Source organism: Myxocyprinus asiaticus, chromosome 6 (assembly GCF_019703515.2).
Source record: "Myxocyprinus asiaticus isolate MX2 ecotype Aquarium Trade chromosome 6, UBuf_Myxa_2, whole genome shotgun sequence".
Classification (NCBI taxonomy): domain Eukaryota; kingdom Metazoa; phylum Chordata; class Actinopteri; order Cypriniformes; family Catostomidae; genus Myxocyprinus; species Myxocyprinus asiaticus.
Window position 1 is genome coordinate 22,787,000 of NC_059349.1, and position 18,015 is coordinate 22,805,014.

Consider the following 18,015-nt stretch of genomic DNA (forward strand, 5'->3'; position numbering starts at 1 on the left):
CACAAACAAACACCGCCTTTCTTCTGTGTCATTCTCCAATGCAATACACATTTAAAAGGGCAAGTCAACTCCAAAAATAAAATTCTGTCATAATTTACTCCAATACCAAAACAATATGACTGAGACTGTCGTTCTGCCTAACATCACGACACAAGTCATACGGGTTTGGAACTAATTTTCATTTTTGGGTGAACAATTCCTTTAAACTAGGAATCAATCTAATTTCCCCCACTATTACTTCTGTAATATTTATAAGGAATCAGTTTGCATATTAGAGTTCAAAGTTGATCTCCTGGAGCTTTTTACAGTAAAGCACGGATCCGCTCGGACCTAATGAAACAACATTACTGCTGTGATTGCCTTATTCTCTTTCCTCTCTTATACAGCTCCAGAAAACCTTTCTTTAGGCCCAGTATGCATCATCTCATCTCAACTCACTGTTTATCAGAAGCCTCCCAGGGCATATATATGATTTACTGTCTGTGATGTACTGTACAGTTTCCTGCTTTATACTAATATAGGCACTGCTGTGTGTATGTTGGAGAGCGCATACTGAGCAGTCGCTGAAGGCCCTGTCTAGGGGTTATCTAATCAACGTGCTGATAAACAACCCTGGCCTTTCACATTTGAGAAGAAAGGAGCGGTCATCTCCGCTGTGATAGGTAAAGGGAGGAAGCAGCTTACGGGATGGTTCAGTTGGCTTTCTACTTCAAGGCACTCTGGACTTTCATGGATGATTTTTCGAAGGGGTGGAAATGTAAAAATGGAGGGACTCGCTGAGGTCAGGAAAATGGAAAGCAAAACAGAGGTAGAGATGGCATAGGTAGACATTTGGCAGAAATAAGGGAGGGTAGGCTATTATATAGCTTATACAACTTAATTATAACCAGAAGGCAATAAATGGAAATTGGCAATTATAAAACTGATTGTTCTGAACCTAAAGTCTGACTGGATTAACTGCATTTGAAGCCATCGTAAAATGACTATAGACAGACAAACAGTCAGACAGACAGATTTGATTTTTGATCGTCCTCTGTGTGAAAACCGTAATTCTGATAAGTTAGAAAAGATCTGAACAGTCTGAAAGTCTGCCAGGTTTAGTGGATGTAGCTTGAAAGCTTTTTTATTTTTTATTTTTTTAAAGCAATAGAAGGGGGATAAGGAGGTTTTAGGCATTATGCTTCATGTCATGCCTAAGAACACCCCTTACCTGTGGTGAAATCACTGTAATGCAAGGTCTGGTGGTTTATTGCTTTAATATTCACCAACTAATAAGACTTCATAAGCTAAATAAATGGACAATATAAAGCAGTAATAGGTAGGAAATATCTTTTATTATAAAAACAATTTTATGTTCTACTTTTCCTTGAAAATTAATGAAAAAGTAAGCAAATGGTAAATCTTTTATTCTCCCTGATCTTGTTCTTGATTTACAGTACACCTTTGAAGAAAGTCCAATCCATCAGAAAGAAATATTACTCCCACTGACTTCTTTACAGTAACTAAGAACCTGGTGATTGTTACAGGGATGTGAGTGAGGAACTGACAGTACAAGACTTTGTACAAGGCAGAACAAAGTACAAGACAGCCGAAAGAACGGAGGGAGCTTCTTCGTTAAACCACTGATGGAATCATTCGATTAAATCGCCATTAAATTCTAAAAACAAGTCTTTGACTTCAAACTGATATGATGCCTTTGCCCTTTTCACATTTCTTTACAGATTTTAAAGGCTTCAGTTCAAAGATTTTCATTAAAGTGATAGTTCACAGAAAATTAAAATCTGGTAATTTACTCATCCCCTATGTTGTTCCATTATGCTTTTGCATTCGACGGAAGAAAGAAAGTCACAGGTTTGGAACAACATCAGGGTGATTAAATTATTATTATTATTATTATTTTTTTTGTGAACTATCCTTTTTACAACATTATTTATTTTGTGCTGCTTTAGTCAATGTATTGAATTTGCAAAGATATTCAAAAGTAGTGTTGAGGAGTAACTAAAAACTAAAAAGAAAATGTAGTGACACCGCTGTCTATATTTCTCAGTAGTCTAACAATGGCTCAGCTGCTTTCACAATAGAAAATATTACCAGCAACAAGCTACATTTTACAACAAATAGTGATGTAGTGTGCAAACCATATATACTTTCCTAAACGGTAATCTCTCTCCCACATGGAGCAGTTATATAAATAATAGTGTACTTTAGGTTTACTGCTTGTTTTTTAGTGTGCATTTATCTGATCAAATGCTGATTAATGTTGTCAGCCTAATTATGATACTCATTGTTTTTGTGACAGAAAAATACTGCATTAATTAAATAATATCATATGACAGTTATTATTATTTAAAAAGATTTTGCCCCTTTAAACAGCTTCAGTGCAGTAAGCTAGCTGTTAGCAGCTTGTAGTGTGGCTAACTACATGTTTCATGTGGCTAAGTATGTAAAGCTATGGTTTCAAAGTAGGGAACTTCATGGAAACCTCATATAATCCACTTCAATAGCACCTTACCTCAGTAGCAAACTGCTGCAGACCACCAATATTGATAGGCCCTTCCTCAGAGGCATAGAGGTTACAACCCCCCACACACAGATCAGAGGTGGGACACACCATGCCACAGGTCAGACCCAAAGGATTGTCAGACAGTATAGCTTTAGCAGCACCATAGTAGTTCTGCAACACACATAGCAAAGCCAACAATAAACATGGGCTCAATCAGTGCTTTGGAGATCTTACCTGGCTGAATAAAGCAATGTATAAGTGCTCATGGTTAACATACTGAGAAATATAATACACAAAGGATTATGTGATTATCACTTAAGCCAACATCAATAAAGTCTGATCGCAGTGACTGCCAAGCGAGTGAGTTCGAGCATTGCAATAGGCTTTACCTTGTTGGAAATGCTGGTGATGAAAGACTTGATGTCCAAATTGGTAGGGCAGCTTTTTTGGCAAGGAGCATCTGCACATTTCAGGCATCTATTATAACGCAATAAACAAATATTAAATTGAACAACAATTTATTTTAAAATCCTCATGTGCAAAACCAGTTTGTTTCCCTTGCCTCTCAAGGCTGGTTTATATTGGTTAGTGCTGGTTTGGTCCAGGTCTAGCTGGTAGACCCACACAGCCACTGTTTTCACGACTGTTTTTTGGGTGAACTATCACTTTAGAAAGTCTGGTGGGCAAACCAGCACACCAGCATCTAAAACACAACATATGCTGCTTTCTTCAGCAGGACTGTATTGTAGCATCAAAGAAAATCTTATCACATTCCTGTAAAGCAAACATAACACATTTATACACACCAAAGGGAAGGTAATGCGTACAAAATCTAAAGTCAAATACACTACCAGCACAGTTAACGGTGTGCAGCAGCAGAAAATGGCTTGCCCTTTGTGTGGTTTGAGAGAGGAGAGCCGAAAACAAATGGCTGAGTGATGCTCGTTTTGTCCTAGACATATCTGTGCACAGACTGCGGTCAAGACTGATACCTCTTATAAATACTGTTGACTTCATAATGACCAGGGAACTCCATATTGGTAGACAACAACATGCCCGATTTAAATTATACATGGGATAATTTGGCTCCAGCAAATTAAATATTCATGGAGGAACAAAATGTATGCGGCACATTCCAATGGAGAGAGCGAGCGAAAGGTTCTGGATATAGGTGATGCGCGGCAAGGTTTCGGTGGCTTGCAATTCCAGCAGAATGTTGAAACCTAGACCTAAAATATCATGTATTTGACATATGAAGTACATGAGGTGCAACAATGGTGCAATAGTCATAGGTCACTCTTCTGGGGTTTGCTTGGTGTCACGTACACCTTTAACAATGGATTGGCCCATGATTGACTGCCACTTGTTTTGAGTTATATGACTGACCAGGAGCAGATGCACTTGGGCAAATGTCAACAGAAAATAATGCAGAAGTGATTTCATCTGTTCAAGAGTTATGGTGACTCATGGGACATCAGGGCTGCATGCAACCACAATAACAAGCTCTCCTTAAAGTCTGCCTCAAACCTGTGGCCAATCAAACTGGCTTATGAAAAAAAGCACAGCATAATATACATTACGAAAGCATGGAACAAGCACAAAGCTGTAATTTGATCATATTATGAAAGGCATCTGTAACATGGGACGTCAAGGACATATAGCAGAGTTAATGCTGCTGAACTTGAGAAATGAAAAGCTTGGGTCTTAAATGGAATTCAGTCAAATGAATATGCATTTTAAAGTTAGCTCTCAAGGGCAGAATAATTCCAGTTTGGTCATTAACGATGGTACGCGAGTCGGCTCACCCTGTGGGTTACTAGTGAGATCTTTCACATTGATGCCCCTGGGATTGCTCAATTATTAAAGAATGAGGGGTGTGGGGATTCTCAATGATACCACTACCAAAAGAAAAACACTTCAAGAGATCGTTTTCTCAACAATTAGGCCTTAAAATATTTGTTTGCCTCTAATAACATGACAATTCCTCTCCACTAGGACTCATTCACTAATAATTGCATAAAAGTGTTCGTTCTTACTGTATGTGCACAGACAAGTTTCTCATGCAAAATTCTAGGTGGATTCAGATGCGTTAAAACATACATTTATTCTTACACAAGTTCTAATGTTGATAAATCTAGATATTGCATGCATTCAGTTAGTAAATAGTATAATACACACCCAAATCATCTCCGTAATAGTGCTTTCCACACAAACTGACCTGTACAGACATTTGTCACTCGCTTCAAACGTTTATGTACACTTTCTAAAGATGCGCTCTTGCCTGAGAGCATGTGCAGCAGGAACTTCAAGTAAAGCCAAGTGTGCCATTCTCAAAACCAATTGAAACATAAACACATTTTACATAGGCACCGGTAACACTTGACAATAAGGTTCTATCTGTTAATATTAGTAACTACATATATAACTATATACAGTATATTAATAACTACATACAGTATCCTACATATTCAGTATTAATACATTTCTAAAGTGTAAAAATATATGTTAACATTTGTTAATGCATTATAAACTAACAAACTAACAATGAACACTATCAATGAACACTAATAATGTATTGTGTTTTTATACATTAATATTGACCAAGAGTAATAAATGCTCTTAAAACGTATTGTTCATTGCTAGTTCATGACATTTACTAATGTTAACAAATACAATTTGTTAAGTTTTCATAAGAATCTATCCCAGCTCGAGCTATGACACACATAATTTTTGTTACTCTGAAATAAGACATTTTGTGCGGTCACTTACAATATGCATAATAATATAAAAATCAGGGACTAAAAACAGTTCAAGGAACGAAAACGAAAAACGAAAATGGGAACAAAGTCCCTTTCAATTGTTCTGGAGTGAAAACTTTATTTTAAATTCTGATAACTATTTAATATCCAGTTAATTTCGTTCCAATTTTTTTTTTTAATTTTTTTTAATGAAACTAAAGATCAAAGGGTTCATCAAAATTTTTGGAACGACACCACTTCCTGCTGCCCAAAAAAATGGGGCTTCTCTCTTTTTAGAAGAACATAATAAGCTTGTGCTTTGACCCTGAAGGAAACTGCTGCATCACACATTTCTTTGCCTAATTGCACATTGTGGATGTAGCCTTCCATGACATGCTGAAGACCTTTTTGGCAACTATATATAATTACTACATAACATACGTGCATGATTAATCCAGATGCAAATAAAATATTGATGTAAAAAGTACATTTCTCAGTTGTTTCTAAGTCTTCACTGAATTATTGTTAGCTATATGAAACTATAGAAACTCAAGAGAAATAAGTCATTAGAAACCCTAGGTATGTAATAGTGTCTTTTTTTTGTTTTTGTTTTGTTTTTTTTTTGCACTAAATTGCATTTTAATTTGTAATTATATATCTATATAGATTTACACATACATAATATGCTATTTCTTAAGGTGGTGCTGTTGTTTCAGTGTTTGATTTGATTTACATTTGACATTGCTATTTGATGAAGAAACAACATGGAAGTACATTTTAGCAAGTACAACAAATGAACAGTATGATATGACTATTGACATTTGGGTATACTACTGAAATAATGTAAGTTGTACACCTATTTAGACTCAATAAGTGCCTGGAAAAATACTTCTGTGCAGCTCATCTATAGGTAATCTTATTTCATGTGTAGATAATATGTGTTTGACAGCCAGTTGTTAAAGTAAATAATCCTTTTCTAGATTTGTCCTAATTTGTTGCATTATCTCTTCGATATATGTTAAATAAAACATAAAAATATTTAGAACATTTTACACTATCTGGGCATTTTGTAGATCCATTTTTAATAGATATTAGTGTTAGCGAGGGTTTGGTGAACTTCTGGGTTTTGACTGAGAAGCAGATCTGTAATTAAAACAAATAATGAAAATAAAATAAAATAATTAAACAATTATTAAATAAATAAAATAATTTGCATTAAAAGCAGTTTATTCCAAACGTGCCTACGCAGTGTGTGCATGAATACAGGAGTGATTTTGGCTATTAATTGATTTTAGATGGCCAGATATATATTTGAAAGATATAAAATATTTTTGGGGATTTATTTAAAATTAAGAATACATTTATTGAAAATATGTTATTTTATCTAGGCTTCTGTAGGCTATGATTTCTATGCAGATAATTCCCTCACATGGGGGAAAAAAATGCTTCAATTTTCCATTATTTTGAGCTTGTTTTTCCAGACAAGGTTGCTTGTTTCTCTTGTGAGATCTGGCAACACTAATCTATCACCCACCCTTGGCACAGATTACTGTCATTTTACAAAGAACGTTATTAACCATTCTTTTATTTCATTCTAACCGGTTACCATTTGGAAAGGAGGCTGCGGAACGTCGGAAACAGAACGAAAAAATACAGTTTTGATCAGAACGAACTGAAATGAAAAACATTTTGTCCCTGATAATAAATAATACAAAAAAACAGCCCTAATATTCACTATATATACAGTACTAATCCATTTGTAAAATGTAAAAATATATGTTAACATTTGTTAATGCATTATGAACTAACATAAACTAAAAATGAACACTAATAATAATGTATTGTGTTTTTATACATTAAGATTAACCAAGAGAAAAAAATGCTGTTTAAACATATTGTTCGTTGATAGTTCATGACATTTACTAATGTTAACAAATACAATTTGAAAATCTATCCAGCTCATGCACAGTTTAGTGAATAAGACTCACTGTCTTTTTGCTTTCAACTGATGTAAATGAATAAATTATTTGTGCATGTATGCACCTCCTTAACATTGGCCACAGTGCTGTTCTGCACGTGTAGTGCAATGTCATGTTTTTATGAACATAATAGCAATGCTAAGCTCTGACCTCTACACTTTTAAATTCAGTACCTTGTTCAGTAATTTATTTGCACGTGTTACCTGGTCTTAGCACATGCCAGTAAATGAGCCACAATGGGAGGTCAGACTAAACATGACCTCTGGAATATGCATTCTACTCAAGCACTGTGTTAGCAGTAATACCCCATGTTGCTCCAGTGTCAAAGCGCTGTATGCTCATTTTATTTGACAGAGGTCAAATCTGACTGATGTTGAGGAAATATATGTTCTACTACTTAGCTCATGTGGAGTGCAGTGTGGCTGGAAATCGCTCGCTGTTAATGATCTTAAACTGAGAATCCCATCAATAATCCTAATGATCCTGATAAAGTAGAGTTGTCTGCAGAATATCTGTTGACACAACTCGTAGGAGTTTACAAAATACATGAGCTCTGTTACAAAACCTAGTGAGCTTCATCACTGCCTACTGCCTACATAGGCAGCTGCCTTCTAAAGGGCTGTTTACACAGGACCTTCTTGTGTTCGTTTGCACTAACTTTCAGCTGTTGATCTATGTAAACATATGTACTACATGGACGTCTTTGCTGTTTTTTCAGCATTTTACGCCACAAGCGTTTTTAAGACGCTGTGTCAAAGTACAAACAGTTTTTCCGTTACACTTTGTCTAGCAGACCCTCTTTATATTAGGTGTCTTTTTTTTATTTTTTTTATTTGGAATGCCCAATTCCCAATGCACTCTAAGTCCTCATGGTGGCCTAGTGGCTCGCCTCAATCCGGGTGTTGAAGGAAGAATCTCAGTTGCCTCCGAGTCTGAGACCGTCAATCCACGCATCTTATCACGTGGCTTATTGAGCGCATTACCGTGTAGACATAGTGCGTGTAGAGGCTTCACGCTATTCTCTGTGGCATCCGCGCACAACACACCACGCGCCCCACCGAGAGCGAGAACCATATTATAGCGACTATGAGGAGGTTACCCCATGTGACTCTACCCTCCCTAGCAACCGGGCTAATTTGGTTGCTCAGGAGACCTGGCTGGAGTCACTCAGCACGCCCTGGAGTCGAACTCGTGACTCCAGGGGTGGTAGTCAGCGTCGTTACTCGCTGAGCTATCCAGGCCCCCAATATTAGGTGTCTTTAACTACTACGTACTTATTAATTTAATACAATGTACTTATTATGTATATACTTGTAGTTGCATTGTACTTACATTTAAAGTGCCTGCAATTAATTACATCTATAGTTAGACAGTTAAACTTACCCGTTACCCGAAACCTAACCCTACCCCAACCCTTACCCTAAATCCTATAATCTAAACCCTGACCCTACTACTAAACCTACCCATACCTCAACCTCAGTAGCAGCAAATGTGAATCTTGTGAGAGTTTTGCAGAACAACATGTAGTTACACAATAAATACATTGTATGTAATTTAATGTAAGTACGCAGTAGTTAAAGAGCAGATATACACTGGTGGCTAAAAGTTTGGAATAATATACAGATTTTTCTCTTATGAAAAGAAATTGGTACTTTTATTCACCAAAGTGGCATTCAACTGATCACAATGTATAGTCAGGACATTAATAACATGAAAAATGACTATTACAATTTGAAAAAAAAAATGTTCAGAACTTCTTAAACTACTTCAAAGTGTTCTCATCAAAAAATCCTCCACATGCAGCAATGACAGTTTTGCAGATCCTTGGTATTCTAGCTGTCAGTTTGTCCAGATACTCAGGTGACATTTTACCCCGCGCTTCCTGTAGCACTTGCCATAGATGTGGCTGTCTTGTCGGGCACTTCTCACGCACCTTACAGTCTAGCTGATCCCAAAAAAGCTCAATGGGGTTAAGATCCATAACACTCTTTTCCAATTATCTGTTGTCCAATGTGTGTGTTTCTTTGCCCACTCTAACCTTGTTTTTCTGTTTCAAAAGTGGCTTTTTCTTTGCAATTCTTCCCATATGGCCTGCACCCCTGAGTCATTTCTCTACAATTATACATGAAACTGGTGTTGAGCGAGTGGAATTCAATGAAGCTGTCAGCTGAGGTCATGGGAGGCGTCTATTTCTCAAACTAGAGACTCTGATGTACTTATCCTCTTGTTTAGTTGTACATCTGGCCTTCCACATCTCTTTCTGTCCTTGTTAGAGCCAGTTGTCCTTTGTCTTTGAAGACTGTAGTGTTCACCTTTGTATGAAATCTTCAGTTGTTTGGCAATTTCAAGCATTGTATAGCCTTCATTCCTCAAAACAATGATTGACTGATGAATTTCTAGAGGAAGCAATTTAGCAATTAGCAATTTAGCATGATTACTCAAGGATAAGGTGTTGGAGTGATGGCTGCTGGAAATGGGGTCTGTCTAGATTTGATCAAAAATGAATTTTTTCATATAGTGATGGTGCTGTTTTTTACATCAGTAATGTCCTAACTATACTTTGTGATCAGTTGAATGTCACTTTGGTGAATTAAAGTACCAATTTCCCTCAGAAACAGCAAAATCTGTACATTATTCCAAACATTTGGCCGCCAGTATAAAGTGGGACTTTTAAGTTTTATTTTTATCCATACTCCACTTTTAATAGAGTTTGACATTAGCATGTTGCTAAGCTAAAAGCATGTTAATGTAAAATACATAGCACACAAATGTTGAGCAAAATTAAACAAAATCTTTAAATTACACATAAGTTTTTTATTGATTTTCGACTTGCAATTGATTTTAACAGAGTCTGACATGTTGCTATGTTAACAGTGTGGTAGCCTATGTTTAAGTACACAGCCACACAAATATTGGGTAAAACTATATTGAAAATAAACCATTTTTATTTACACTTTTTTTATCAATACTTTTCTATGTTAAATGTCTAATTATATTTGTAAATCAACATTTCTCCTGCCTAATCCACCATTCTAGGATTGCCTTTTGAAACATACATGTGATGATTCCCTTTATAATTTTTTTGCCAAACTTCTGGAACAGCCTTTGTGTCAAGAGCCTTTTAAATGCTTTAAAATGCTGCCTCTATAGGCAGCTCACTAGGTTTTGAAACCGAGCAATAGTCAAGTAACAAGGGATTATACTTATTTCAGACTCTCTTAGGAGACTGACAGAGCTATAGAAGGTCATCCTTATAGGGTGGACAAATGAATCCATATAGCTCCATATAGCAGCATTCAAACAAAACATTCCTTTCAACTCCCTCAGCCTTCATATAAGCCTGACCTACACTCCTTTTCCCTCTTATTACAGAAACAGAGGTTAAAACACATCCTGTGAAACTGTCCTCCTGTGAGACTTCAGTCTACACTCTCTTTCACTTGTACATCCATCCTACAAAATTTTACAGATGAAATAAAAGCAGCCTAAAACTGTGGTACCACTGCAATAATACACAGCAAAAAGATTACTCAGTGCGACAAAACAAAAAACAATGTTAGCTCATTTCAAAACCAACGTGGGCATTAGCAAATGCTGTCAAATCACCTCACGCCTCCCACCACTACCAACTTAATTGCAAACGCACTTCTGTGGAGATGATGAATTTATCATGTGTGTGTGGGAGGTCAACTTGAAGAGATACCCATCAAAATCCTCACTTGTAAAGACATGTAACTTGTGGGGACCGAGTCATAATGAGGACCCCAGAGAGGTGCCCGACCTCACAGAGAGTACACGAGGGGACTGTCCTCTCGCACACCAGCTCTGTCATCTTAATTACTTAAACCATTTTAGATACGACCAATTAAGCCTGGCTCTGAATCAAAGGGGCCTTCTCTTAGACTAGGTGCTGGGACAGCTGGGATGAGAGAACAGTTTTAATGATCAATTCATCTTTATATACTTTAGCTTCTGTGTCACAGAAAAGACAGGAAGAGAAAAGGGGCTTCTGTCAGGGGTGTGGTGAAGCTGAGAATGATAAGAGGAGTTATTCCTCATTAGATCTAATAATTTTAACAATGCAACACGTTACTTGACTTCAGTCATCTGACATCTGTGAAAACGGTTTGACAACGGACATTAAAGGCAGCTGTCAGCTTTGAGATCCTCGCTTTAATGCAGGAATGCATCAAATAGAGCCAACTCATGTTTTACTATGTAGACTATTAGTTCAGGGCAGTGTCGCCTCTAGTCCCCTGCTGAAAAGACCAGCTTAGTACACTATAAATTTCCATGCTGGTCTAGGCTAGTTTATGCTGGTGCTGATGGACCAGCCTAGCCATGCTGTTCACAAGTAAAACTTGGCTGATAAAACTGGTAAAACTAGTTAGTTCGCCCCAATATGTAATTTTACTCACCTTCACTTTCAGTGAATATTTTTTCCATACAATGAAACTGAATGAGTCTGTAAAACCCTACAATTCTGTCTAAACATCTGCTTTTGTATTCTATGGAAAACAGTCATACAGGTTTGGAACGACATGAGGGTGAGTGAATGATGAATAATGAATTTGTATTTTTGGATAAACTAATACTCTGAAAAGTCTGATAGGGACACCAGCATCCAAAACACAACAGGTGTTTAAAGGTATAGTTCACCAAAAAATGAAAATTGTCTCATCATTTACTCATCCTCATGCGTATGACTTTCTTTCTTCTGCAGAACAAAAACAAAGGTTTTTAGAATAATATCTCAGCTCTGTAGGTCCACACAATGCAAGTGAATGGTGACCAGACCTTTGAAGCTCCAAAAATCACATAAAGGCTACATACAAGTAAACTATATGACTCCAGTGGTTAAATCCATATCTTCAGGAGTGTGGATGACAAATATTTAAGTCCATATTTACCATATATCTCCACTTTCACTTTTAAAATGTGAAAGAATGTGAAAGTGAAGTGAAGATTTATGGTAAAAAAAGGACTTCAATATTTATCTGTTTCTCACCCACACCTATTATATCACTTCTGAAGATATGGATTTAACCACTGGAGTCACATAGTTTACTTTTATGCTGCCTTTATGTGATTTTTGGACCTTCAAAATTCTGGTCACCATTCACTTGTAAGGACCAACAGTGCTGAGATATTCTTCTAAAAATCTTTGTTTGTGTTCAACAGAAGAAAGAAAGTCATACACATCTGGGATGACATGAGGGTGAGTAAATAATGAGAAAATTTAAATTTTTGGGTGAACTTTCCTTTAAGCTGGTGATCAAAACTGAAGCTCTGTTTAAGATGGGTTTTATAGAGACCAGCACCACAAGCAGTTAAAATGTAATGATAATTTTATAGAAGTAAGAACAAAATAGCTGTAATTCAAAATCCACTTACCTCCATTAACTGAACATGTCAGGACTGTGTCAGCTAGCTTTTAGAGATTTTAATAGAAATGTCTTACCATATCAAAATATAAACACGAACACAATTCAATATAACGACTTACTGCCTCACCTCATATTTAAAAAGAAATATCTATGGAAAAAAATATTACATTTTTCCCTATTCATTATCAGATTCATTATGACATCAAAGTTGATTCATGCTGCGAGTGCTTGATTTCCCTGACATGAAGATCTGTCATCAAAATGTAGTCATTTGTGCTATGTTGAGGTACGAAAGAGCAGTGTCTTAGTAACTTTGGTTTTCTGTGTAGTCCCTAATGAGGAGTCAATATCCTGGCTGTTTCATGTCGCTGGGGATCTAGACATGGGGCTTTCTGTGCACCCAACAAACAGGGCAAATAAGCTAGTTTCCTCCTGTGAAGAGCATCAGAGCAGCGCACGCAGCTTGGACTTTCATGTCCGGCATTATTAGCAGTTACTAAACCATTCGCTCTCTTCTAACCAAACTATTGGCATTTTTTTATTTTATTTATGATGATCAACAGATGCAATGCTGTGCTCATGCATATTCTATGGTCTGCAGAAGTACAACATATTATTCAAATGAAGTCATTATGTGTAATGGTCTGAGGTAATATTGCAGTATATATTTGAACAGATCATTACATCAAACGTGATCAGAACATAGACTAAGTAAACGGTCTGACTGTCTTATCTGTAAAGATGCCAGAGCTAGTACTGTATGTTTATTTTTATGTAAAAAGTCAACACTTTAAACACTTTCGTTTTACCATAAAATACACACAACTAGATATTTTTCAATGAAGGCCAGGCAGTTTCACACCGCAAACCGCATTCATAAGCATGTAAGCATTGCATGTAAGTGTAACTGCTGCAGCAGGCTCAATTGTGTTTTCACACTGACAGCATTTCTGCTGTGTAACAACTGCAGGGTTGTTGAAGCTTATATAATTAGCCAAGCTTTAATGAATCGAACATTACTCATGTGTTTACCGATCGCATTATTTTTTTGATTACCAATATTTACATAAAAAAAAAAAATAAAAACAAGCATAAAACAATAGGTTACTCTAAATAATACCTTATACTTCAATTATCTTACATTCATGTATGTTTAGAATTCAGTGTTTGTCAGTGTTAACAGTTACATAGAGGTATCATACTAATTGCACGATCGCAATATTTTTAATAGGCTACGTTTTACGGTGAAGGTACTGTAACATGTTTACTAATATTAATGACTTCTGAGTATTTTATAATATTTCGTGATACCCTAAGTGTGTGTGTGTGTTGCTGTTTTCTTTTTTCTTTTACCCTAATCACAACAACGCACAAGTTGTTTTCACTTTCCATTGCCCTTTTAGCAAATAGTGTGTTTAAACAGAGTGGACAATTTAAAATTGCATCTAGAAGCCATTTCTGATTTTTAAGGATTGCGTTTGTTGTTCTTTGTGTATTTGTTTCCTTTATCATGTTAGATACTGTTATGCAATTATTTTTTGTGTATTTTAATGTACATGTAAGGTGTCCTTGAGTGTCCTGAAAGGTGCCCACAAATAAAATGTTTTATTATTATTATTATTACTATAGGTACAAGGTATTACACCATGAATGTATACTCATCTCAAATTGTACCGATTTCATTGCACAGGAATGTCCATGTGAATGAGTTTATCGTGTAACAATCTATTATAACTTTACTTCCAAAGAAACATTTAAAGAAACTGTTTATTATTGTAATTGTTATACTGCATGTTTCTGCCTATTATTTTAACGTTTAATAAAGTATATTTCATCCACATCATTACTGAATCCTCATTTTGTATTTTATATTACAGTCTTATTGTTTGCAGTGTATATACCTACTATTGTACTATTACAGTTCACTTGCTTTGTCCACTGAGGCTGTAGATTGTAATATAAAAAAAAAGTGTCTTCAATTGAACTCATATCAGCCATATCAGGAGTTTCACCACTTAAATTGGTATGTGTAGTACAATACAAACATTAATGTGTAGTGGATGAATAGTCATATTCAGATATGTAAGAGTGTGGTTTATCTTCCTCAAAGCAAGTAATATGTAGGTTATAAATGTTTAAACAAATAACATATTATTAACATGAAAATAGCATGTCATTATGACTCCAGCTCTGCAGGTGAAGATCTCAGAGTGATCACAGGCAAAGCATGTAACCTCAAACCAATAGATTCATGACTGAGCAGAAGAGCAGTGCCGAAACACAACTCATGTAAAATGTTTCTTCGCAATTGTAATTATAGGTTTCAACCACAGATGTCGCTAGAGAGCCCAAAGTGCTGTAGTGCAGCTTTAATAACTGACATAAATTATACAAATGGTTATCAGGACTGGGTCATTGAGAATTAATACAAATTTGAATACCATGAGATCTAATTTACATGAGGAGAAGGATTATATTTACAGCCAAATGGTATTTAATTAACACAAAATCCAACCCCCAAAATGTAGACTGTAAATTGCATAAATTGTTTGGATTCAGTCAGATTTACTGATATAAAGTGAAGTCTGTGTGCCTGTCACTGCATGTGAAATTTGCATCAAGCCTGACAGATATCTTTTTTTTAAACAATCTGTGAGTATTTCACTCCACTATTTTATGTTGGCTTCATAAAACCTATATTGTAAAAGACTGTGTAGATACAATTGGTTTATAGTGCATTTTAAACTTATTTTCAAAACGCATAGTAAGAATAAATTATGCCCGGTAAAAGCGCTGTGTATTTCCACATGCTTTCTGCATTGGGAATTATGCAGATCAGCTGATATGATCGATAGAAAATATACACAACTGTCTCTTTTAAATAAAATTCAGGTGGGTGGTAATAGCACGAAGTTTATTGCACCAGGCAAATGGCACACCGTTTTGTGAATAAAGCACAATCTAAAATGTGCCTAATTTACATAAAAAGGACGAGAGATTTAGCAGAAAGGAATGACAATTACTTAATTGAAATTCTTAAGAACCAGTGCTATTTAAGCACTGATTGCACCTTCTTAAACTAGACTGAGGGTGGTCTGTCAGTAAGACGCAGGTTTTTGCGCTGAATTCACCACTTACTCTTTTTGCAGCTGCTGTCACACCGCGCTACATATGGGCAATGTGAATGCTGTAACCTGTTAATATGGGTGCATATATAAATATGTGTCGCTTGCATGTACGGTGTGAAACAGGTCTTGTATTTAGTTTACTTCAATTTAGAGCTTGTTTAGCTGATTTGCAAGTCTTTTTTGTCATTTGCAATGTTTTTTTAAAGATCATTCTTTGTATGCAAACACAACCAAGGCCGAAACTCCAGCCGTCCTCATGATCAAGTATTCTGATGTTGTCTTGGGATTCCCAAAAGCATTTTCAACTAACAAATTAAACATTTACATTTTTCACTGTGCACTGAGCCTTAGCATCTCCTGCAGTGTTGAAGAGTCAAGGCAAAGCCCAGAGGGAGGCTCCTCTCCAACAAATTAATCCCTCAGAAAAACAGAGCGGAGTGTGGCCTGTACACTCATCTGTTCCCTTAATAATGAAGCATGACTTCCGATGCAACTCGTCCTCACCTCGCGCAGCGGCACGCACATGCATGCGTGCTCCTCGGCTGCCCACCAGAAACTCCTCTTTGTGTTGACTGTGACTGTTGCCATGGAGACGGTGCTTACCTCAACGCTTCCCGAAGTGCCCCACGCTCGCTCAAAGTCGTGTGCTTGATGTCATCGAAGTTGTTCTCCAAATCCACACAAGTCTGGAGGATTTAAGCACACAGAGACAATGCTGGAACAGAGTAGTAATTGTACTTTCAACAAAGCCATTTAGGTGACTAGTGGAACATGATAAAAATGCCAAGTAAGTTTACTGCTGCTGTTAAAAATAAAAGGGTTGATCACCCAAATATGAAAATTCTGTCATCATTTACTCACCATGTTGTTTCAAAATCGTATGACTTTCTTTCTACCTTGAAAAACAAAAGGTGATGCATTTATTTTTTATTCTTCATACAATGAGAGTAAATGGTGACAGACATCTCATTTTGTGTCCCACAGAAGAAAGAAAGTCATATGTATTTGGAACAACACAGGGCTGAGTAAATACTGTATTGACAATATTAACATTTTTTGGGTGAACTATCCTGTTAACCTTTAACAGCGCCCTTTACTCATGACAATATTCAGAATATACCATGGCCTCATTTGCCTTAATTCTTTTAAACAACAGTTAAATCATAATATAAAGGACAATTTTCATAATTTTTTTCTGTTAGAAGATATAGTCCCTAACATTAAACAGTAATATAATGTTATTCTAAAGCAGGGGTACTCAACAGGCAGACTCCGGTCCAGATCCGGACCGAAGGACAATTAAATCCAGACCAAGCTCTGAATCTATGTGTTAGTTATCTGACACCTGGTTAAATGATTGTGTAAGCATACATATATACGCACACGGAGCCAGAATAAAGGCCCTAACATATTCTACGCAAGTACGTGAACGCAGACGCACCTTGCTACACAAGCTCGATTTGCTATGAAATGTGTCAGCATTCAATTCATAACCCAATGCAACTATGCGCTGCTTTCTCAGCATTGCCGCAAGGGGCGCTAGAGTGGATTTTCATCTTTCAATCAACAACTGTCATGGTGGACTCGGGCAGCAGTTTGAGTTGAATTTTTCGAAAAATATATACGACTTTTTGTCCCCAGTCCATTCAAACTAACTTCTACCACATCTGGGCTGCATTCGAAAACGTAGGCAGCTGACTTGCTGCCTAATCAGTTAATGGCTTAACTGACAGCTGTTTTGAATGAATGGAACTCTTAAGGAGCTTTGGTCTCCTAACAGTTTGAAAAGCGCCTTTTTTTCAACCTGTCTCCGTATACAGCCTCCGAAGGCAGCAGAACCGGTTTCGTGGTCACGCCTAAAAAATCTATTACCCACTTGTGGTCTGTGGTTTGTAACCGCCAGAGCAACGCAAGAGTGCACGTAATGTATGTGCAACGGGACCACGCACTGGCCATGCGCTGGCCAAGCGCTCGCGTCTGCGTTTGCGTACTTGCGTTTAGTATGTTTCGGCCTTAAAGTGCGCTCAGCGCTAGAGTGAAATATTTCTCTCTAGAGTGGTAATAAAGCACGTCCAGTGCTACACGCTTTATTCCCTGCCATTGAACGCGTTTGCTTTATTCCCGCTCCGCATGCGTTGCCTCTAACTCCTCTATAGACATGAGGTGCAGCATAAAACCTAATTTACTGTACGTACGAGTTGCATGTGCGGTTATTTTAACAACAGCCGTTATAGATTCTGACATCTTTTGCTTAAAAACAGTGCAGACAACAAAAATGAG

General features: G+C 36.8%; 1 protein-coding gene across 4 annotated transcripts in view; it reads right to left on the reverse strand.

Annotated features, from left to right (window-relative positions):
• LOC127442398 (dihydropyrimidine dehydrogenase [NADP(+)]-like) overlaps nucleotides 1-18,015 on the reverse strand; it is a 297,161-nt gene that overhangs the window by 236,338 nt on the left and 42,808 nt on the right. For all 4 annotated transcript variants that reach the window (XR_007897477.1, XM_051700403.1, XM_051700404.1 and 1 more), the window contains exons 3-5: nucleotides 16,339-16,421; nucleotides 2,893-2,980; nucleotides 2,513-2,674 (exon numbers count right to left, since the gene is read on the reverse strand). Coding sequence is in view for 3 of the 4 variants with exons in the window: in XM_051700403.1 (XP_051556363.1) it covers nucleotides 2,513-2,674; nucleotides 2,893-2,980; nucleotides 16,339-16,421 (333 nt within the window). In the remaining variant the exon portion in view is untranslated. The remainder of the gene's footprint in view (nucleotides 1-2,512; nucleotides 2,675-2,892; nucleotides 2,981-16,338; nucleotides 16,422-18,015) is intronic.